The sequence below is a fragment of the Gymnodraco acuticeps genome, unplaced genomic scaffold (genome assembly GCF_902827175.1).
Source record: "Gymnodraco acuticeps unplaced genomic scaffold, fGymAcu1.1, whole genome shotgun sequence".
Classification (NCBI taxonomy): domain Eukaryota; kingdom Metazoa; phylum Chordata; class Actinopteri; order Perciformes; family Bathydraconidae; genus Gymnodraco; species Gymnodraco acuticeps.
Genome location: NW_022989882.1, coordinates 220,001 through 244,679, shown reverse-complemented (window position 1 = coordinate 244,679; position 24,679 = coordinate 220,001). Strand labels below are relative to the sequence as shown.

The 24,679-nt window shown below is 43.3% G+C and overlaps 1 protein-coding gene across 24 annotated transcripts in view; it reads left to right on the top strand.

Moving 5' to 3' along the window:
- col13a1 (collagen, type XIII, alpha 1) overlaps positions 1-24,679 on the top strand; it is a 150,321-nt gene that overhangs the window by 46,468 nt on the left and 79,174 nt on the right. For 20 of the 24 annotated variants that reach the window (XM_034198643.1, XM_034198720.1, XM_034198637.1 and 17 more), the window contains exons 3-4: positions 16,528-16,535; positions 20,124-20,150. In XM_034198643.1, coding sequence (XP_034054534.1) covers positions 16,528-16,535; positions 20,124-20,150 — 35 coding nt within the window. The remainder of the gene's footprint in view (positions 1-16,527; positions 16,536-20,123; positions 20,151-24,679) is intronic. The other 4 variants (XM_034198614.1, XM_034198647.1, XM_034198689.1 and 1 more) reach the window with 1 other exon arrangement.

Here is a 24,679-nt window from a genome sequence, read left to right as displayed (position 1 = left end):
GGTTTGCTCATCTAGCTGTTACCCGGCCGTTTGATGTCACTTACAAAAACACACTCGCTCTTTACTACGACCCCCAAACCAACAACAACCCCCGGCAAGAGGGCCATCAGGCAAATGTGTGTTTTAGTTATTTACTCTGGGAAAGTTGAGGGTGCACCATGCTGCTTTCTGCTGCTATCTTCGTGCAGTGTTCTTCACATTCACACAGACAGTATCCAGTGCAACCACAGCTCTCGGCCTTCAGCAGCATCAGGCTGCATTTCCACAGCTCTAACTGTTAAAAATGTAATCAAAACAACCCTGAGTGAATGACACGAATGTGTCAAGCAGTATACGTCTCTTTATAGATGAAAAGTCCCCCCCCCAGTCCCTCTTGGTGTTCCAGTGCCAGGTCCTGGGGCCCCACACTCATTAAAGTCTGTGCAGGAAGAACAGATCTCGCATCTGAGGCCTCACATCACAGCCACCAAGACCTGACATCATTATAACTGGAGAGTGTGTGTGTGTGTGTGTGTGTGTGTGTGTGTGTGTGTGTGTGTGTGTGTGTGTGTGTGTGTGTGTGTGTGTGTGTGTGTGTGTGTGTGTGTGTGTGTGTGTGTGTGTGTGTGTGTGTGTGTGTGTGTGTGTGTGTGTGTGTGTGTGTGTGTATGGCCTAGCATTACTATACTTGTGGGGACCTACATCTGTTTACACAGTCACGTGTGGGGACTCGCCTCCCTTATGGGGACAAATTGGAGGTCCCCATAAGGGGAATCATTAATTTTAGGGTGAAGACTTGGTTAGGGTTAGGGTTGGGGTAAGGTTAAGGGTAAGGGTTAGGGTTAGGCATGTGTTGGTTATGGTTAAGGTTAGGATAAGTCTCCAGGAAATGCATGTAAGTCAATGTAATGTCCCCTGAAGTGATGATGTATACATGGTGTGTGTGTGTGTGTGTGTGTGTGTGTGTGTGTGTGTGTGTGTGTGTGTATATGTGTGTGTGTGTGTGTGTGTGTGTGTGTGTGTGTGTGTGTGTGTGTGTGTGTGTGTGTGTGTGTGTGTGGTATTTGATATTGTTAACCTTTTTGAATATGTTTTCTCCATTACTGACACTAGACAGCACCTACATGTTTTAGCTTTACAGTATTCCCCTACAAATGTTGACTCATTGTTGCAATTAAGATTACATTATTTATTCTTTATTCATTCACTTTTTCCAATTAAAATGTAAGGGTGAGCGACCCCTGTGGGAGTTGATATGTGTGACTCTGATGGAACAGATACCTACTGCACTGTCAATGCATTGTAAATTGTAAAATCATTCCACTCGGTTCCTACCTTGTGTCTGATATTGCCTCCACTCTTACCTTCAGTGGGGTAGGGGGTTTGATATTTTCCAGCCAATGACAGACGCAAACTCATCTGCCGAAATTAAGTATCATAACTAATTAAGATCTTTAGAAGTGTCTTTCTTAAAGATGTACAACAACAATTAAATAGATTACCAGATATCCATAGTCAGCTCATCTGACGCGCTCTTGCAAGTTATTCACTTGGTTCCTCTCTTTCAACTCTACGGATTCATACAATGAGAAGGGTAGGAATTGTGCAAATAGTGAATAATACCTTCCGTGGGTCTGTGATAATAACCCCTTGGTGAGATTACCATTACATATCTGTGGACATTCATTCCCAGAGGATGTTTTCTAAGGTTTTGGTCACTTTTCCTCAGGTAATCTTGTTATTTTTTAATGTCCACTTTACCATCACATGACAGCATATACATGGTCCAATCTGCATCGAGCATCCACTGTGCATGCACTATTTGTCTGTGTGAAAACATTCCTGCATGGGGTGTCACATGTCAACACTGCACCTTTACAAGCCTCACATGTGTGGTCCACATGAATATGTTGCTTTATTTGTGATCACATTGACTCTTTTCTGGATGGTAGAGGGGTAGAAAACCAGGAAGTGCAGCAGGGGTCGCTGGTGGTGAGGTGGAGGAATGCGAGAAAGGCCTGTCAGTCATAACTCTGCCAAGCTGGAGGAAAACTGACGTTTTTGTGGCCAGGCCTGTTTTTCTCATTATGGGCTGCTCCGTATGAAACCTGATCCCATCGTGTGATTGAGCCTTTCATTTTGTTTGTCTTTGCAGTGGACATGCCATCCCTCATCAGCCTTTACTGTTTATTTTGAGAGGCTGTTTGGGAAGCAGAGTGAGACAATCCACTGAGCATTGACCTGAGGTTTACCACAGGAATTAGAATGCCTCCCTGTGTCCGTCAGATCCTAATTGACTACATGCTCGCTGGTATTTAAGCCAAGTTATGCTAAGTAAAGACGTAAATATGCAGTACACTTCATTTGGACATATAATATAGGCTTGGATAATGATGAGTATATCTGGGGTTATTTCATTTGCCCATCTTCCTTCATCTGTGCTCCATACACACAGGAAACCTTAATGTGAGTCCAACAGCCTGAAACCCAAAAGCACACATGGTTTGGAGTCCAGCTGACTAATGTGTCTTATGACAGCTCCCATTCTGAGCCTGGCCATGTGACATTCAAGTGTACCGGCTAATGACAAACAGCACACTTGTGTATGTTGATGAGGCTGTTACTCTATGGAGAGCTGGAGGTTCTTGACTAACTCAAACTTGAGTGGAGAACTGCATGGGAGGGTTCAACCAAACTAACAAGGCAGTAAGACCTGATATGAGTCGATACTCAAGTTAACAAATAAGTGTTTAAATTCTTACTACATGTTTTATGTCAGTCAATATGTCCATCATGTTATATTTCAACTTTTCTGAAAAAGAAAAGTGCTAATTGTGTCCTTAACAACATTAGACATGGGCAGCAACCCAAAGCAGTCCTCAAGGAGAATGAATATCAGATGTGAATGTGATGTGATGTGGTCATGGAGAAAAACAGGCCCCCTCTAGTGGAGACTTTAACAGTGGTTGAGTATTGATGTAGTCCTAAAGTCTGGTTTGTTGTGATCAGCTCATTTTAACAATCATTATTATTTATAAGCAGCTCGGATCTAAATACTTTTGACTTCAAAAACTCTATACATGTTTCATTTCAGAGCTTTGACATAAATCACAGTCCAAATTCTTATTTTTTGAGTTTGTTTTTCTACCGGAAAGGAGTGCATTTTCTGAAACACAGGGAATGCAAACAGTATTCTGGCTTACGTCCAGATATATTGGCAGCACATTGGCCTTCAGAAAGCTGCTCATTGTGAGGTGTTGGAAGGAGTCAGAGGGTGGTGAGGGCTGAAACCCGAGCTTTGCTGTGGTCCCACCATCAGACTGTAAGAGGGGGAGTCAGAGTGAATCTCCAGCTCATCTTTCAGCTTTGTGGAGCGTCAGAAACACTTCAAGGACGCCGCTGTACATTGGTTGCCAAATATCATTAAAGGCTAAAGGAAGTCTTGGGGAGGTGCTGGTTTAGAAACTCAGGCCCAGATCTAATCTTTTCCACACATCATGCAATCTTAAAATGCTTTATAATCTGGGATTGTATTTTCCCCCGTATTTTTCTTTCACTTCCTTCTCCCCAGTTTGGGTCAGCCCTCTCTGATTGGAGCCAGACCCGTCCTGAGGACCTGTGATGTTTATGTTGGTGGTTCTGCTTTTGTTATTAGTCTAACAGGGGAGGGCTATTAGAGTGAGACCCTTGGTTTTAACACTGAGAGTAGTGTGGAGCGTGAAACCCCTTCAGCACACATGGTAAAAGCATTCACTTCCTCCATTTATTCCAGCAATCTCTCTCTGTCTGTGAGCTTCTGTTTTAATAGCTCGCATAGCATAGTGTCTCTGCTACCATTTCTCCTACCTGGTAACTCAATTTAAGAATGAATCACCTCTTTAAATCCTCACTGCACCTCATTCTTAACGTTGGCAGAAGACTGACTTATGAAGTCACATGGGGTCCTGAGGTTCCAGCCCTGCAGGGCCTCAGGGCCATTTCAGCGACATATTTCCCATTAGTGATGTGACGGAGCTGGCCTACAGTGCTGGCCTCACTCTCCACAGTGAGATGACAGACCAGAGCACACATCGGGGACCTGAGGAGACCAACCCAGTGTGTTCTGGTGGATTTAAGACCGCAGGGTGTGAGGAAAGCGACTAAAATTCACATGTAAAATTCATGCTTTGATTACATTTTTCGGAAAAACATGACAAATGCCAGCGGCCCCACGATGAATAATACTGATGAATTAACTCACAAATGAAAAATAGTTCGCTCGTATAAATTACAGCTCAGAGTAACTCTAAATTAGTGGTATTAAATCCATAATGTAAGGTCAATAAACAAGATCCTGCTCCCTTCTCATCTCATCAGATTGACATGACACTAACACCTCTGAGTCTGACCAGCATGCACCTGTCAGGTTCCAATGTTCTTCTTTTGAATGTATTCAATGTAGGTATGAATGTGAAGATAATAGTGGATTTTACATTTTTCTTTTAGTACAAACTTGAACTATTTTAATTGCATTTGAGCTAACTGTTGTGGCGTGTTTCCTAATTTCCACAATCTGCTGATATTGTTGTCTTACAATATGGACACACTTAAATGAGATTAGACTGCAGATGTACTCACTTGAGTAGTTGCGAGAATATAAGAAATGCACTTATTATTTGTATGTTTTTACTGGCCCACGTCCTTCTGTGACACTGCAGAAAATGAATGGCAGGCTGCTGGTACCTGCAGCTTTGATGTTAACGTCACAACACATGCTCTCTTGCACAGAGGGACGAGTCTAAAAGTCAAAAGGGAAACACGTTCAACAACGATAAACTATAGCCAAACAACAATATAAGAGCTCAGTTAAATAAAGAATAACTATTAAGGGCTTGTTATGAATTAAGAACAAAATAATATGACTGTAAATCCCATCTCTACCATTTGATATGAATGTGTTAATAAAGTAATGTATGCATGACTTCTGGAACCTGAAACTCTATTTAAAGTCTCAGAAGACTCTCTTAATGAATATATGGTCGTGAATTTATGAAGGAAGGGCAACTGTACAACCTGCACAATGCTCTGACTGTTGTGTTAACCCATACCAAAAGCCTCCATGGGTTTACCTTGGCCAATGTGTTATTTTAACCTTTGCTAGGTCTCCATTTGTCTGGGATAAGTGATGTGCGGGGGTCAGGCAGAGGTGGGGTTTCCCCCCCATGACGGCCGCAGTCTCCTGTTAATGTGAGGCAGAGGAAAAGAGTGGCGCCTGGATACTGCAGGCATCAGAAGTGCAGTGAACTCAGGCTATTATTAGAAACAGCCTTCAAGACATGATTGAGAATAATGATATCATGTCTTTAAGAAAATATGAATGGAAAGTCGTTTTGGACCCAGGTCATTTCACATTATCCAACATTGTGGATATGATTTAAGTCATAAGGGGCAAGAGGACTTTGCTGCGATCTGCCAACGCTCTCACATCATTCAAACAATCCCTCAAAACTCACCTCTTCACTTCTGGCTTCAACTCCTAATCCTCTCCCCCCTCGCCCCTATTCCACCTGGCTTAGCACTTTTTACTTTTGTTGTTATTTTTCTTCTTTACTTGCTTGTCAAACGCTTTGAGCACCAGGAAAAGCGCTATATAAATAACATGTATTATTATTATTATGATATAATGTGAATCAAAGGCCTGTCCTCCAGTCGTCTCCCTCTCCCTCAGCTTCAGCCCCTTAAAGCCCCTCCACCCAGAGAGCTTTTCACTTCCCTCCTCAGACCTCCACCCGCCACACCCACAGCTTCTGGGGAACGGCTCCAAAAGCCACAGGATGCATTAGAAACACTCTTTCAAAGGGCAGAGCAGATGCATTGCTGCTGCTGTCTCTCTGTTTCCACACTCCTCCGTCTCCCTCTTCCTTTAGCTGGTGACAATAAGCAAAGGAAGCACGAGCTGAATGATAACATATTACTTTTTATGACAGGGGCCCAAGGACTTAAGGAGGTTATTTAACAGCAAAGGGCCCCTCTTGGGTTACAGTGTGGGAGGTGAGCGCTTCACAGCCAAAGGCGATGAGAAGGAGCCTTTTTCCGCTGCCTGTGTCAGTGACATTCTTTCAATCTTCCTTTTTATCCGATGTGTGAACTTCCCAAAGTCATCCTCACTATTTCAAGGAGAGGTCTCATTCTCTTCAGCATGTCTTCATTGTTAGTCTGACTGATCCATCAGAATCCCTTATTATTATATTATCATAGTGGTGTAATGTAGGGAAGAAAATGTGTTTGTTTTTTTACTTTTAGGGTATTGTACTTTACTTGAGTATTTTTATTTTATGCTACTTCATACTCCACTAGGATTCGGAAGCCAATATTATACTCCACTTCATTTATTTGAAACAATTAGTCACTACTTTACAGATTCAGATGAGCTAAATCAAAAATGTAAATAAACTAATAAATCAATTATGATATATTATTATGGGTTAAGATATCGAGCAGCAGTATATAAATCAAATGTAAATCAGCTTCGCCATTACCAGCTGTTACATTAACACATTCATGCACCAAACAACACAAACAATGAATGTATCACATACGATTCTAAAATGTCACATTACTCACAATAAGTACTTTTACTTTTGGTACTTTAAGTATTTTTGATTACCTTTTCTTGAGTCAGCATTTAATTCAGGACTTTTCCTTTTAACATAGTATTTTAACACTGTAGTATTCAACTTGCACTTAAGTCAAATATCTGAGTATCTCTGCTCATTTTATTTAGTTTATTCTCAGCCTGAATGGGGGGGGGGGGCAGTAAAGCAAACGTTGAATGAACCTCCAGTGTAACCCCACCATTCAGTCACTGAAAGGAAGCTGCAGGCTCATTAGAAGCTCCACCGGAAAGGCTGACGGGCATTTGTATGCTTGGCTGAATTAGCGAGTGAGGGAAGTGTAACCCTAACCCTGAGGTGCTAACACTCATCTCCTAATAATAGACCTGTCGCTTCCCGAGCTCTGGGGTGTTGCATTACAACAAGAAACAAAAGAGGACGCATTTAAAGAACATTCAGTTAGATACTCCATCTCAAATGTGGAAATGCTTCTGTTACAGCAGCTATCTGTTCAGGCCCTGCCTGACTCTCACCATACTACTTCCCTGATGGCTCCCACAGGATTGTTGACATTCTCGTGGATTCATCTTCCTATTATAGACACATGCATTTCCAAACATTTGGACTACCTATGCTGTAAATGTATTATCTTTTCAATTTACACACGGCATCTATTGCACGTCTGTCCGTCCTGGGAGAGGGATCCCTCCTCTGTTGCTCTCCCTGAGGTTTCTCCCATGTTCCCCTTTAAACTGTGGGTTTTCTCTGGAAGTTTTTCCTTGTACGATGTGAGGGTCTAAGGACAGAGGGTCTAAGGACAGAGGGTGTCGTATTGTCATGATATTCTGTACACACTGTGAAGTCCACTGAGACAAATGTAACATCTGTGATATTGGGCTATAAATAAACATTGATTGATTGATTACAATATTTTAAAGGTGGAATAAAGTATAAACATAGTCAAATAAAAAAAACATTCAAAACCAAAGACCAAAATACTGTAGCGGAAATACTTCTAGGCGCAGAAACATATATATATATAAACATTACAGATCTGCATGGTGGCTGCTGTGCTAATGCTTCATGGTTATGGAGGGGGAGAAAGTGAAACCATGGAGCAGTGAGTTCTCTAAATCCCACAGTATCTCCCGTTATCCAGTCTTTTTTTAATTTAAAGTAAGAATTTTGACATTAGCAAGTCCAATCCGACTTCATGCTATTAATAATAATGAGATAGCTGATGTAGCATTTGTCACTAATGTTGTAGTTCTCTGAAGTCTTTATTCACATCTTGGGATCGGCACAAACTGTTCACTGACAAGGGAAACATGTGAACATTGTGTCAAAATAATCATATGTTAATAAAGTCATAATTCTACTTTAAGTATTGGCCGTAATTTGAGAGAAGAAAATGTGTGAGTCAAAACTGAAGTACAATTGATACACCCTACTGCACCCCCACTCTGCCATGAATTGAATGAAGAAGCCTGTCTTCTGTCCAGACTGGATTGGATATTTTCAGAGAATAGCCATTGAACCAGGTTCATAATAACTTGTCTGTAGAGAAACACTGTATTTATTCAATCCCTGGTTTAGTGTTGATGTTGTAGTATAGTAGGCCTGTTAGAACATGTTCCACTCGCCCTATAAAAGAATTTGATACCAAAAAAAAAAACTGCACTCATTAATTTGTTCCATTCTTGGATTGACAGAAATGACATGAAACAGCTGGGCAGGGTTTAATGAAATGAGATTGTGTTTGAATAACACTGGGCAGGTTCTTTGGCCCCTAAATGATTGAATGCATCAAATATCCTGCACAACAGCTCTTTGACGGTCTGCACATGGAGATTTCATCAGTGCAAACGGTGTGTTGTTCCCAACCCTGAAACATATTGGCCCCACAGCCTGGGCTCTGAGGGTGTCATATCCCACACACCTATGGACCCTAACGTATTCCCTGTATGACACCCTTTGGCTGCGCAGCAAACTGCAAAGTTAAGGAAATGTTTCTGAATGAGTGCCCTCTGTCTGACTGCAGAGACAAGATCGTTCCCAGAGCTTACAAGTGGCTCTTGAACAGTATTAAAAAAATACTGCTTTCATGTTGGAATGCAACCTTTTTCTGACATCTTTTTCCTTGCAATACATCAGGTATAGTCAAATAACTCACAGGCAGCCTTTAAAGTATGACTTCATGTTTGACTGTCTGAGCTGTGTTGAATATGCAGTATGCAGAGGATGAGGATGGAGAATGGGAGCCTTCGTCCTCACTCTGCTGCTCTGACATTTCTGCTTTTCACTGGACAGGCTGGGAAGGAACAGGGAAATGCTCTTTGATGAACTGTTAGTTTGTCTCAATGGAGGTATTGTTGTGGGGCACTCTGAACTAGGGCTGCACGATATATCGTGTCGTGACGATAATCGCGATATTCCATTTAAAAAAAAAATGTCTTTCCATTTTTTGTTTAGGACTTGCGATATTAAGTAGGCAAATTAACTCAAACACGTCATGTTACAATTATTTTGCTGCTTGCTAGAAAAGGAAAACTTGCACGGCTCTCATGTCAGGGGTTCTTGAGTGAGTGACATGCAGGCTCTGCATGCACAGCAAACCACCGATCACAAGCAAACCACCAATCACAAGCAAACCACCAATCACAAGCAAACCACCAAAGCAAACGGACCCGGTGATTAAAGGTAAAAACACTGAATAAAGTAGTTTCATGTGTTTCTCCAGGCAGGCAGTTCGGCGCTGGAAACCCTTCAAGTGTGAAAGTGAATTAACATAGCATAATATGTTTTTTCCTATAAAAGACACCTGTCATTTTGAACTATTTTTTTAAAGAGTAAAGTGATGAATGCGTGGCTGTGATTGGACATGCTCTGATGACAAAGCAAACAGGCCTATCCTCTCACCATTTCTTAATAAAACCTTTGACTTTAGGCTGGATTGAGTTTGTACAGAGCATGGACTATCATCCCAAACTGACCTCACACCATCTGCACAATTCATCCAATGAGCTATTGTTTGTTTTTTGTTATTGTTTTTTATTTATTTTTTTTGTTGTACTTTGTTATAATTATTCATTTGAGTGAGAAAAAAGTAGAAAAGAGAATATATATATATACAGTATATATTATTGTTGTATGTTTTTGTTTCTGACATGTTCAATAAATAAACATTTTAAAAAATGAGTCCAAGCCATCAGATTTACAATAGAAAATAGCAATGTATCCAAGTTACGGCAGGGTTGCATTTCCGTTTGTACTGGCAGTTGAGAATATCTGACTTTCGGATTTCAAATTGAATGTTGGATTTGAGGCTCTCAAAGTCAGGAGACATGTAGCTAGTCCTTTCATAAACATTGTGAAAGCTGTGGTCATTTACTGCTATTGCTAACAATGACTTCAAAAAGAGAATACAAATAGAACTTGGTATTCCAACCTGTTGTGCTGCACTGAACAAACTGAAATGTTGACTTCAATGTTTCAGATTTATGTAATATTATTTATTTTAACTAACCTAATACAGTTATGTGAAATCTGTTGACATAATATATTTAATTAATATCAATGTTTCAGTTTTGTCAATTTGGAACACTAGCCTCAGGTGATGGAGCTCACTCTGCTGCGTTCACACCGGACGCTAAACGCTCGAGTTTCACCGCGGCGGTCAGCTGTGTTTACTCGCATCATTCAAACAAGACGCGAGGCCAGGGGTGGGGCTTATCTCCATGTAGATACTATTGTATATACATACTACAACAACATATACATATTTTACAGTGATTTAATTGTAATACACGTTTCAAAATGATACCGAACTAACAACATACTGATACCGGTTAGTAAGAACCAGGAATGAATGCTTTGACTAGTGTGTTTACAAGACAGACAAAACTCTTTAAAAATGTGTGCTTCTAAAAGGCGATCAGATCCATCAGGCTAAGCTAACATGTAGCTGCCCCATCCACACTCACAACAGGCTGTGACCCCTTTGTGCTAACAGCTAACGGCTGATGTTTTGCTTTACTGATTCAATGTCAGAGACGGCAGGCTGAGATCCTGACCACTGATTGGCTAATGCGAGAACGCTTCACGCACCATTGCAGTGCAAAAGGCACAATTCATACTTTGCCACATGGATCATTTCACAATTCAACTTAAACTTGGCTTCAAATATAAATCTTTATATAATTAACATAATATGTTTCTGTATTCGCTGTCAATTTGTCAGAGTTGTCTATGAAAGCCTTGGTTAGTAGCTTTGTTACTCTGAACACAGAACTCATGTATGTATTAGATCAGAGAAACTGAGTGTCAGTATGGGGAAGCAGTTAGCTTTTCCCAAGTCTCATGTCTGCCTGCATTAGCATGAACACTCAACCCTTCACAGGGTGAACGATGACACGCACACGTTTATCTTCCAGGACTAAAACTGGCTTTGTTGTGTTTTGTCTGATTTCCTATCTTACATTGGATACAGTTATTACTCATATCTCTCTCCGGTGCTCGCCAAATGAAAGCCTCGCACCCAAAACAAGCGGCTGCTGCAGTGTGTTTTGGAGGACACTGGAGAAGCCGGGGAATCTGAGAGAGCACGGGTCAACAAGGCTGTGCCCGGTTTCTGGATCTGGATATTTTCAGAACTGAAATTCCACGGGTTATTCCTGGATCCATATGCTGGAACAGAGATAGTGTTGAGATGGCAGCCAGCACACCACACCACTTGACATGTTGTAACATAAGAGGGAAAGGAAGGTAAATATTAAGGGGCCATTATTATGATTGATTTAAAGGTTGTGTTTTCATGCAGATGCAGAGGTGAACATATTGTAGAACCTCGGGTCTTGTAGCTCGGCCTACTCTTGTTGCCTCTATATAATCAGAATCAGAAACAGGTTTACAAGGAATGTGCCTCTGTGTACATGGCATACATAAACACAGTTAAAGAAGATAACAAGTGAGAAAAACAACAACAAATTAAAATAAAAACAATTATCATTTTTATTTTTTAAAACAACTATTCTACGTTAAGATATAGACAATTATTTACATAAAATCTGGATTTACCAAAAAACGACGTCCAGTATACTATTGCAAAGTACTTGAGTACTAGAGTAGTAAAACAAAAATAAATGATGTGCAGTATTGTTATGCAAAGTGGATGAGAGGTAACTTGCGTACAAATGTGCAACATATTTGGAGGGTTGTGCAGAACTGGCAATACTTCAATTAAAAACAAGATATAGTTTGCATAGTGTGCATTAATATAATCCATACAGAGTGGCTGAGTGTCAGTGGGGGTCCGAGCCTGGTAAGGCTTATCATGTTATAATAACGGCATCATGTAGAAATGCTATAGCATAATTGCTTTAAAAACATTCAATATCAGTGTTGAGTAGATGACCGACTCCATAGGAGCAGGAGAGAGGGTTCGTCTATGACTTTGCATGTTGGCATGCAACATAAGATCTCCATATCCGGACACATGGAACTAGGAACTAGTGCTGTTACATAAGAGACAACAGGTGTTAGACAGCATGAAGAGAGAGGGCTACTGGCATTAATGCAGTCTAGCAAATCCCTACGTGTGTGTGTGTGTGTGTGTGTGTGTGTGTGTGTGTGTGTGTGTGTGTGTGTGTGTGTGTGTGTACATGTGTATGTGTGTCTGTGTGTGTGTGTGTGCGTGTATGTGTATGTGTGTGTGTTTATTAGTCTGTTTCATGTTGTGCCCACTGCTTGTTGCATGTAAAGCTGTTCTCCTCCGCCCCCCCGCCCCCGCCCCCCCCAGGCGCCACTTCAGACTCTATATTTGAACGGCCTTCCCCCAGGCCCCCAGAATGCCTTTGGATCTGCACAGTATGTGATGGCAGGCCCAGAATGCAACAGGAATCTGGCTTTCTCCAATGTTGCATTGAGAGAAGGTCTTAGCTTCCCCTGAGGGGAGGGGAGGACAACTGGTGTGGGCTGCAGGGGTGACCACACGCTCTGCACTCACTTTATTGAGTAGTTCATGCTGAGCCTTTCTTATAGATGTCTTTCCCTCGGTTTGAGGACATTGAAGTTCAACTTATGACCAATTATTTGACTGTTATCCAATCCTGAAACTCTGAACCCGACTTCACTCTAATCCCCATCAAGTTGTCTATAAATCCCTCCCTCACCTTGACTGCCTCTTTCCCTTTTTCCACCTGCTTTCCATGTTATGAGAGTACAAAGAGAACAGCAGGAGTTGAGAGCAGGATGTGAGGAGGGTCTTCTGAGAACAGAGAGAGGGTCTGCTGAGAACAGAGAGAGGGTCTGCTGAGAACAGAGAGAGGATCTGCTGAGAACAGAGAGAGGGTCTGCTGAGAACAGAGAGAGGGTCTGCTGAGAACAGAGAGAGGGTCTGCTGAGAACAGAGAGAGGATCTGCTGAGAACAGAGAGAGGGTCTGCTGAGAACATGGAGAGGGTCTGGTGAGAACATGGAGAGGGTCTGGTGAGAACATGGAGAGGGTCTGCTGAGAACATGGAGAGGGTCTGGTGAGAACAGAGAGAGGGTCTGCTGAGAACAGAGAGAGGGTCTGCTGAGAACATGGAGAGGGTCTGCTGAGAACATGGAGAGGGTCTGCTGAGAACATGGAGAGGGTCTGGTGAGAACATGGAGAGGGTCTGGTGAGAACATGGAGAGGGTCTGCTGAGAACAGAGAGAGGGTCTGGTGAGAACATGGAGAGGGTCTGGTGAGAACAGAGAGAGGGTCTGCTGAGAACATGGAGAGGGTCTGCTGAGAACATGGAGAGGGTCTGCTGAGAACAGAGAGAGGGTCTGCTGAGAACAGAGAGAGGGTCTGCTGAGAACATGGAGAGGGTCTGGTGAGAACAGAGAGAGGGTCTGCTGAGAACAGAGAGAGGGTCTGGTGAGAACATGGAGAGGGTCTGGTGAGAACAGAGAGAGGGTCTGCTGAGAACAGAGAGAGGGTCTGCTGAGAACAGAGAGAGGGTCTGCTGAGAACATGGAGAGGGTCTGCTGAGAACAGAGAGAGGGTCTGCTGAGAACAGAGAGAGGGTCTGCTGAGAACATGGAGAGGGTCTGCTGAGAACAGAGAGAGGGTCTGCTGAGAACATGGAGAGGGTCTGCTGAGAACAGAGAGAGGGTCTTCTGAGAACAGAGAGAGGGTCTGCTGAGAACAGAGAGAGGGTCTGCTGAGAACAGAGAGAGGGTCTGCTGAGAACAGAGAGAGGGTCTGCTGAGAACAGAGAGAGGGTCTGGTGAGAACATGGAGAGGGTCTGCTGAGAACAGAGAGAGGGTCTGCTGAGAACAGAGAGAGGGTCTGCTGAGAACAGAGAGAGGGTCTGCTGAGAACAGAGAGAGGGTCTGCTGAGAACAGAGAGAGGGTCTGGTGAGAACATGGAGAGGGTCTGCTGAGAACAGAGAGAGGGTCTGCTGAGAACAGAGAGAGGGTCTGCTGAGAACATGGAGAGGGTCTGCTGAGAACAGAGAGTGGGTCTGCTGAGAACAGAGAGAGGGTCTGCTGAGAACAGAGAGAGGGTCTGCTGAGAACAGAGAGAGGGTCTGCTGAGAACAGAGAGAGGGTCTGCTGAGAACAGAGAGAGGGTCTGCTGAGAACAGAGAGTGGGTCTGCTGAGAACAGAGAGAGGGTCTGCTGAGAACAGAGAGAGGGTCTGCTGAGAACAGAGAGAGGGTCTGCTGAGAACATGGAGAGGGTCTGCTGAGAACAGAGAGAGGGTCTGGTGAGAACATGGAGAGGGTCTGCTGAGAACAGAGAGAGGGTCTGGTGAGAACAGAGAGTGGGTCTGCTGAGAACAGAGAGAGGGTCTGCTGAGAACAGAGAGAGGGTCTGCTGAGAACATGGAGAGGGTCTGCTGAGAACAGAGAGAGGGTCTGGTGAGAACATGGAGAGGGTCTGCTGAGAACATGGAGAGGGTCTGCTGAGAACATGGAGAGGGTCTGCTGAGAACAGAGAGAGGGTCTGCTGAGAACAGAGAGAGGGTCTGCTGAGAACAGAGAGAGGGTCTGCTGAGAACATGGAGAGGGTCTGCTGAGAACAGAGAGTGGGTCTGCTGAGAACATGGAGAGGGTCTTGTTCTGACCTTTCTCACAACAGACTGTCATTAGTGATGTGTCCCCACCTGGCTGTGAGTGAGTAACCCGCTCTGGAGGACGCACCGTCTGCTTTCAGCACTAACTGATTGATAATGTCAGGGGAAGCGTATGGCTGTTTGTTTGTTTGTTTGTTTGTTTGTTTGTTTGTTTCTTAACAAAAGCTTTATTTTACAGGGCTGACTGTTTTTGGGGGGATAGTCATAAAACTACTCTATAACTTTCCGTGGAACTTTTTATTTATTTTTAACACAGATTTTTACCATATTTAAGCTTTTTGTACCTTTTTTCTAAACTACAATATTCATGCAAATAATTGTAAATACCTGATGATCACTTTGCTGCTCTACATCTACAGGTGACCTCAACATTAGCACAAAGACAATATAGTGTAATACCTCAATCCTGTGTGTGTGTGTGTGTGTGTGTGTGTGTGTGTGTGTGTGTGTGTGTGTGTGTGTGTGTGTGTGTGTGTTGTGTGTGTGTGTGTGTGTGTGTGTGGTGTGGTGTGTGTGTGTGTGTATGTTGTGTGTGTATGGTGTGTGGGTGTGTGTGTGTGTGGTGGTGTGGTGTGTGTGTGGTATGTGTGTGTGTGTGTGTATGTATGTCTGTGTGTGTGTGTGTGTGTATGTGTGTGTGTGTGTGTGTGTGTGTCTGTGTGTGTGTGTGTGTGTGTTTGTGTGTGGGTGTGTGTGTGTGTGTGTGTTGTCGTCTGTGTGTGTGTGTGTGGTGTTGTGTGGTGGGTGTGTGTGTGTCGTGTGGTGTGTGTGTGTGTGTGTGTGTCTGTGTGTGTGTGTGTGTGTGTGTGTGTGTGTCTGGGTGTGTGTGTGTGCTGTGGTGTGTGTGTGTGTGGGTGGGGTGTTGTACATGTGTGTGTGTGTCTGTGTGTGTGTGTGTATGTGTGTGTTCTGTGTGTGGGTGTGTTGTGTGGCTAGTGTGTGTTGTGTGTGTCTAGTGTGTGTTGTGTGTGTGTGGTGTGTCTGTGTGTGTGTCTGTGTGAGTGTGTGTCTGTGTGTGTCTGTGTGTGTGTGTCTGTGTGTGGGTGTGTGTGTGTGTGTGTGTCTGTGTGTGTGTGTGTGTTGTGTGTGTGTGCGTGTGTGTGTGTGTGTGTGTGTCTGTGGCTGTGTGTGGTGTCTGTGTGTGTCGTGTGTGTCGGTGTCTGTGTGTGTGTGTATGTGTTTGTGTGTGTGTTGTGTGTGTGTGTGTGTGTGTGTGTTGTGGTGTGTGTGTGTGTGTCTGTGTGTGTGTGTGTCTGTGTGTGTGTGTGTGTGTGTGTGTGTGTGTGTGTGTGTGTGTGTGTGTGTGTGTGTGTGTGTGTGTGTGTGTGTGTGTTCAGCGTGATGTCCAGACGAACAGAGACATCTCTTGATCTTAGCAGTATTCATTGAAAACAAAATGGAATATCTAGACTTTAAAAGACACTAAAGGTCTGCACAGAAACAGTATGCCGTATGTCAATGATTGAATCTCACGTGTTTTTGAAAGCGTTGCATCGGCTCCATCTGTGTGGGGAGAGAATCTTGTATCTAAAACATGTTAGTATTGCCCTGACTCTGAACGGTACTTGTTGATGTGTAAGAGTGTTTTTTAAACTGTGAAAGTGTACATGTTTACTTTCCTCTGCATAGAGGCTACTGGCATTATTTCTGAAGCATTTGAATGTTGCTTTAGCTCAGGGTGTTGGCTGGATTAACAACCAGATACCTGCTGAAGACCGCCTGGGGCCCACGGCTCCTTTTGGCTCATTTCACCGTGTTTAATGAACCAAGCCGTTGATGTGTGCACACTGTCTGTATGTAATGTATGTTGTATCATTCTAATATGTATCTTGTCTTCTGTCTTTCAGGACCTCCAGTAAGTACCCGGCCCCTGTGTGACCTGCATGTGGTAAAGTGACTGCTTATGTTTGCACTATGGTATACGGTGGATAAACAAAACATACTATTGTCTTGTCTGGATGCAATGATAATGTGCAGTGCTATTTTATATTATTATAATTAACAAACATAATTATATTCTGACATCAATGAAATACATGGAATGGTTTCCAATAGGCTACACATTGTCCAAACTGTTCTGATTGTTGCAAATCATTGCAGTTTAGTCATTTCCTGTGTGAATGTGTCCTCTGACAGACAGAGGAGTTCAGAGGGGTTTCTGAACTCTACATGTTCTGGGTGGGTTTCCCCCAGATGAAGGACTCGCAAGGTGTCAATGTGACTGTGGACCACTGTTGGTCAGTGGTGGGACAGACTGTCCACCTCTGGCCCAATGAATCCTGGGATCAGTCCCAGCCCCATGCACCCCTGCAGACACAGGACAGTGGGTCACATCAGATATAGTAAATAGTTTAAATGAAGGTTTTGGGTAGAATGAAAGCTCCGGACTCCTGCGCCTCGATTGGCCGAACATTTCCAGACATCTAGCCTCTATGAGTTTGACTTCTGTGGATCAATGTCAGTTTGAAAATGACTTCTGCCAAATATCCCTCCCTGGAACATTTGAGGGAAAGTTTCTGCAAAGGAAGTCTTAAGGTACATGAGGTCAGACAGCGAGGCGGATTTTCCACTTCCATCTCCACAGGACCTGAGACTTTCAAATTCCCCCAAAATGGCACAACACAACTCTTTTTGATGCCCTGGTGCCTGCTGAAGACCTCTGTTCTTAACACTGACTGCATCAAAGCAGAATGTCTTTTGGGGAGTACGGTCATTTCAAAGTAGGTGAACAGAGTTGATAGCTATAAGCTAAATCTACATAAATCAAACTCTCCTTCAGAAAACGTATCTGATGGCTACAGCATCACATTGAAACGAATCATTTTGATGAGCAAATATATGCTTCTGTTTGAACAGATGAAGCAGAGCTGATGAGACTTTAAAGCCTGATTGACTTTAACCAGCCTTGTCAGTGAACTTTGGAGTACTCACCCATGTGGACATTTCAAAACAAAATTATCTCCTGCTACCTTTTGGAATCCTTTTGATCTACCAAGATAATTTGACTAGTTCAATCTAGCTAACCAAACCAAGGAAAGAGAACCACAGAACCAAGAGAAGGAGCCTTCTTCAGCGACACTAACTGCTCATGCTCTCTCTGTCCACGTGTTTCCAGCTGTATGGGAGCACCAACGGCAGATGCTGGGTCAAATAAAACCAATAACAATGATGAAATCAAACCTATCTTCTTTACATCCCAACTCACTTCTTGAACAGGGAGCACCCCGGGGACCCTCCAGATACGTTGGCCAAATATACCCCCCACTCCCAGCATTCCCATTCATTCAGCAGCACTTTGCCAAATGGGAGCCACATGTTGGAGGGTTACTGTGTAATTCAAGTGAAGGGTTCCTTCCGGCACTGGGAGACCTTTGCCCCCTGCAGATGGCCCCAGGAGACCCAGTAGCTAATGGGCAGGCACTTACATGCAGCATGTTCACACTCAGCACCTGGACGTGCCCCTCGGTGCGCTGCCCCCCCACTGCCAGCCCGAGGTAGTGGAAATACTATGCCAAGCAGCAGGGCAAGCACATTTCTATCACATGCACGAGAACAGCTTCATTGGGAAATGTGTGGCTTTTTTAACATTATAAAACAATTGGGGGTCCGCAACACACTGTGGTACTGTCCCCAATACGAGTTCTGTTGTAAAATACATTGATTTCCTACACGCTAAAAAGGTCTTTGTATAGCAAGTACTGCATTTGTATGGCGAACAGCACTTTACACAGCTACTATTTTTTCTACAGTATATGAACAACACATTGACATTAAACTTATGAAACAATGACACAACAGAGGAGAACGGAACATCATTAAAGGAATATTACGCTGACCTGTTTTTGTGCATTCGAAGCCTTAAAAAGTGGCGTTTCAAAAGTGTATAGCCATTTAACTATCACTGCACCAAGATTTATAAAATCCTTAGAAGCGTCCACAAAATAACTAAATGTCCAACTCCTAGCCTCTAAAAGCCACTGTGTGTCGGTTTGTTTTTCAGACATTTAAGTCATTGGAAAATTCCCCAAAACACATTCTGTGTGCTCCACCAGTTGTCAGTTAAAATGCTAAGGACATTACGGTGTGATCTGCATCATTACCTTCCAATGAGGCCATCTAGTACAGTAGTACTAGCAGTGCTGGCATTCTACAGTATGTTCAATAATGAAATCACATGTCCTAACCCTAACCCTAACCCTAACCCTAACCCTAACCCTAACCCTAACCCAAAGAAAGAGATTTTCTATCAATATCTAAATAAACATTTGTATTTGAACATCAACGCCAGTATCCATGAGCTGGATGTCTGACTAACCTACCATTCAGGACTGAATGACCTCCCCTCTCTTGCTGACGCACACACACACACACACACACACACACACACACACACACACACACACACACACACACACACACACACACACACGCACGCACACACACACACGCACACGCACACACACACACACTCTAATTGGACTCCTCATGGAGGAATATTGATGACATGCCAGCATTCTCCTCAGCAGAGCGTCAGCAGAGCGTCAGCAGCTTTTTGGAAAATATCAAGAGTTCCTGTTCTGACTTCCAACCAATTACCTTTGTGTCCTTTACTGAAGAGCTGCTCACAGAAGAATAATGAACACAACACACACTTGACTTTTCACAATGAGCTCCTTCTTGTTCCTAGAACCCGGCCCTAACTGAAAGCCATTCTGTCTCTTTGTAATGTGTTTAATGGAAGCCAACAGACTTGCTGTATCCGCATTACTAGCAAGGTACTCAGGAAGAGTCAGGCCCGTTTTGAATAGGGGTTGTTATGCAGTACATACAAATTATTAGCATGCATTATTTCAAAACCAATCTTTGCATGAGTCTTTGTGGTGAAATGAAGTTTGTGTTTTAGTGTTAAAAACTGCTTGTTTTGTGAAGTTTTTAAATTATGAAATGCTTGTTGACCAGAATGTATAGAAGCATGTTTTTACATGTTCAAATTCGGCCTCGTCCACACGTGCACAGGTGTTTTTGTAAATCAAGTGTTTACTTTCCTCCACACCCAAACTGTTTTGTCGACTCACAGCTGAGTTCATCCAGCCAGGCTCAATATTTTCAGAAACTCCAATTTCATTATAACAATGATGTGCTTTTGGCTTGTCACGTAAAGACTCTTCTTTATTTACAGCGGTCACTGTGTGCATGTGTGTGTGTGTTTCCATTGTGTTTTCTGGTTATCTGGTGGTATAATTTATTCAAGCTGTGCTTACCCAGATTGTATTTTTTATTTAGACAATCCCCTGTTTACAAAACGCCTGTGTCTGTGTGGATGGTTACCACTTCAAGTGATTTGGTCTGGCCTGGTTCGGTACAGCATATATCGTAATGAGGACTTTATGTGTAAAATGTACTCTTTCCTTTTTGTACCAACTTTCTCTCACCCCTTTTTCAGGGTCCCCCTGGACGGGCAGGCTTTCCGGTAACGCTCTTTTGAACTTGTGTCTCTGTGTTTGCATGAGCAACTAGTCATCACTGCAGTATTGATCTCTCACCTGCTTCCACTGACACATGCTCTGATATTCAAATGAGTTCTAATGAACATAGATGAAGTGAAACATGTCAAAAGAACTACCATCTGCTCTATCAGATGATAGCTAGTTATAACTACATTCAAATAAATTGATTAATTATCTTGATAAAAAATATCTTGAACATGGGCGGCGCCAGAGATTTTCTGTTGAGGGTGCTGTGGGGTAGCTTGCCGCTTCATAGAGGTTGCTCAAACATGTAGGGTTTCCCATTAAGGTAGCTATATGGGCTACAGTGAAATGTTCAACTGCAACACTCCCCACACGCACATACAGTAGGCTACACCCGCGGCTGTTACAATGAAGGCTCGATAATCAGCTCACGGCATATAGGAAGGATACAGTGCTATTTTTTATAAGTGGGGGGCGGACCTGCCTCCTAGGGCTGAAGTTAAAGTTAAAATATTGAAGTTAAAAGCATCAATCTGGTGCACTTTGAGAGCAACATGAAGAGATCTATGGATACATCTCTCAACACCCAGATGAAACACAACTGTAAACTGTATGGATATTTCACAAATCACTCCCCTTTCAAACTGTATTCTTATTTTACTGTCATATAGTATTTCATACCTGTTTTTCATGTATGCTCTTATTGTTTTATAGCCTAACTATAATGATCATATGAAGGTGTGCCTCGGAAATACTTTTTTACATAAATGGTGATCAAACTGTTTTGAGACCCACTGAGATAACTTAGACTAAAGTGAACTATCTAAACACTGAGAGAGTCCTTTAGCTCACTGAGCTGACGTTATCTGACAGGAGAGGACTTTCCTTTCACTTAGTTGTAGAAACAGCTTCTAATATCCGTTAGCGCAGTAACAACAATCTTGCTCTCTCTCTCTCTCTCTCTCTCTCGCTCGCTCACTCACTCACTCACTCGCGAGCTCTTGCCACACACACGGAGCCGAGCTTGAATGAAACACCCAGAACTAGGCTACTTGTACTATAGCATATCATTTTCGAATCAATCATTTTTCAAATTATGAATTTCACATATATAAAAAACAAACATACATTTCTTGGGGTTGCTTAGCAGTTGCTAGGCCAATTGTTGCTGTTGCTGTAGCAACTGCAAGCTACCGCTTGGCGCCGCCCCGGATCTTGAACAATGTTTTCTCCAACAAAATACATCTTTATCTATAAAACTCTTGTGTTGAATTTGCACTGGAGCCTATTTGGGGCAATGATTAAAGAAAGGCTATGCAACTCAATAAAAACACACACACACACACACACACACACACACACACACACACACTCCATCTTACAAATGAAGGTTGAATCCAAGAGCAATGCTCTCCATAAATGAATTTACATGACCGGTAGCTTCTTGTAGCTTGCAGCAAACTTTCGCTACATATTGTAAAATGAAATGAGTTTGTAGCTGGGTCCAGGCTATAGTTACAGAACAGGGGTTCTTCAAATCAAATCGAATCAAGTTTTATTTATATAGCAAATTTATAAACGATTTTGGGTCGAGCCAAAGTGCTGTACATATAATAAAAATAGCCTACAGTAGAGACACTTTACAGCAAATACAACAGCACAGATTGTTCAGAATATCAGTATGAGAAAAACGACACCCTCTATCCTTAGACCCTCTATCCTTAGACCCTCTGTCCTTAGACCCTCACATCGTACAAGGAAACACTTCCAGAGAAAACCCACAGTTTAAAGGTGGGGTAGGTAAGTTTCAGAAACCGGCTTGAGATACACTTTTTGTTATATTCCGATAGCAATGAATATCTTAAGTGCTTTGACAAAAAATCCATAACAAAATGTCCTCTGTGGAAGCTGTAGTACTGTAAAAAGCACGACCAATCCGGGCCGGCTAAACGGATTGGATTGCCGCCCTGTCTGTCAGCCTTCCATCTCGTGCACGCACAAATGTATCTTGTGCCCTCATTGGGCGTGCCGTCATTGGGCGTGCATTGCACGTTCATGTGTGTTGGAGGAGGTGCTCTGTAAGGAAGTCTGAAGGAAGGGGCGGATTCTTTTCGGCTGTGTACTTTCAAATTTTAGTGCACTCGAGCCGGTTTCTGAAACTTACCTACCCCACCTTTAAGTGGAAAAAATGGGAGAAACCTCAGGGAGAGCAACAGAGGAGGGATCCCTCTCCCAGGACGGACAGACGTGCAATAGATGCCGTGTGTAAATCGAAGAGATAATGCATTTTACAGCATATAGACCGAATGTTAGGAAATGCATGTGTCTGTAATAAGAAGATGAATCCACGAGGATGTCAGCTACAATCCTGTGGAAGCCATCAGGGAAGCAGCATGACGAGACCCAAGGCAGGACCGCAGAGACAGGTTCAGCCACGACCCGAAGGCCACGACTTAATCCAGAACTCAGGATAGAGGATCCAAGACACAGGACTACAGCAAGAGGATCAGCCTCGACTCCGGATCCCGGCGTAGTAGATATAGATACAAAACAAGAACAAAGATTTGGCTGGGTTAATCGGAACAAGAGAATACACAGACACAGATAGAGAGGGAAAAGGTAATTGGATAAAAGTTATTCTTGATAACCCTCTAGAAAGATCTCATGAACTTCCCCACTCAATCTATCAAGACCCGAGCAGTTCTATTATATATAGGATAAGAAACAGAGATAGGGAGCACAACAACCTATCTCTTCGTCAGATGCACTCCCCCGCTTATCTAAGCGACTCTGTACCCCGTTACCCTCTACAAGGCCATAGACCAGCAGAGGGACCGTTACCATCTACAAGGCCATAGACCAGCAGAGGGACCGTTACCCTCTACAAGGCCATAGACCAGCAGAGGGACCGTTACCCTCTACAAGGCCCATAGACCAGCAGAGGGACCGTTACCCTCTACAAGGCCATAGACCAGCAGAGGGACCGTTACCATCAACAAGCCATAGACCAGCAGAGGGACCGTTACCCTCTACAAGGCCATAGACCAGCAGAGGGACCGTTACCCTCTACAAGGCCATAGACCAGCAGAGGGACCGTTACCATCTACAAGGCCATAGACCAGCAGAGGGGACCGTTACCATCTACAAGGCCATAGACCAGCAGAGGGACCGTTACCCTCTACAAGGCCATAGACCAGCAGAGGGACCGTTACCCTCTACAAGGCCATAGACCAGCAGAGGGGGACCGTTACCATCTACAAGGCCATAGGACCAGCAGAGGGACCGTTACCCTCTACAAGGGCCATAGACCAGCAGAGGGACCGTTACCCTCTACAAAGGCCATAGACCAGCAGAGGGACCGTTACCCTCTACAAGGCCATAGACCAGCAGAGGGACCGTTACCCTCTACAAGGCCATAGACCAGCAGAGGGACCGTTACCCTCTACAAGGCCATAGACCAGCAGAGGGACCGTTACCCTCTACAAGGCCATAGACCAGCAGAGGGAAAATGGGGGGTGGGTAAGGGTAAGGGTTTTTAAGAATAAACCGCAAGGGTCTAAAGGGAAAAAATATGAAATATAAGGTACTATATTTTAAGTAATCCTATCTACTATTCCTATATTTGAATAATGTATAAACTATTTTAAAAATACTTTATGAAATCCTATGTTATGTTATAAATATTAAAATAAAGAACTAAATTAATAAATAAATAACTAAATAAATAAATAAATAGATAATTAAACAAAAGCCAAAGGGAAAAAGTGAGTTTTAAGTGTTGATTTAAAAACCCCCAGGATCTGGGCCGACCTCACATGGAGGGGCAAAGTATTCCAGAGCCTAGGGCCAGCCGCTGCGAAAGCTCGATGCCCTCTGGTTTTAAGCCTGGTCTTAGGCACTATCAGCAGCAGCTGATCAGCCGACCTTAAGGCTCTGCCTGGGGTGTAGCGATGGAGGAGTTTGGCTATATAGGCAGGAGCCAGCCCATTTAGGGCTTTAAAAACAAATAAAAGGAGTTTAAAATCTATTCTGAACCGAACTGGAAGCCAGTGCAATGAAGCCAGAATTGGGGTGATATGGTCAGGCTTTTTATGGCCAGTAAGAAGACGTGCAGCTGCGTTCTGAACTAGCTGCAGGCGTCTAATTGAGGCCTGGTCCATACCCACATACAGAGCATTGCAGTAATCCAGTCTTGAGGTAACAAAGGCGTTAATAACCCTTTCTAGGTCTTTAAAAGATAAAAACGACTTGGTCTTAGCCAATAGTCGTATTTTGAAAAAGCAGGTCTTGACTACAGTGCTAACCTGCTTATCAAATTTAAAGGCGCTGTTGAAGGTCACTCCAAGGTTCATGACAGAGGGGGGGATATTTTTATTGAGGGAGCCCAGAATATCAACCGGGGAGACTGTTGGTTGGGGTCCAAAAAAGATGACCTCGGTCTTACTCTCATTGAGGGTGAGGGAGTTGGAGCTTATTTATGTCTTGCGTAGTAATATGGATAACAAGGTCTCTCTTAGTAAAAACAGGA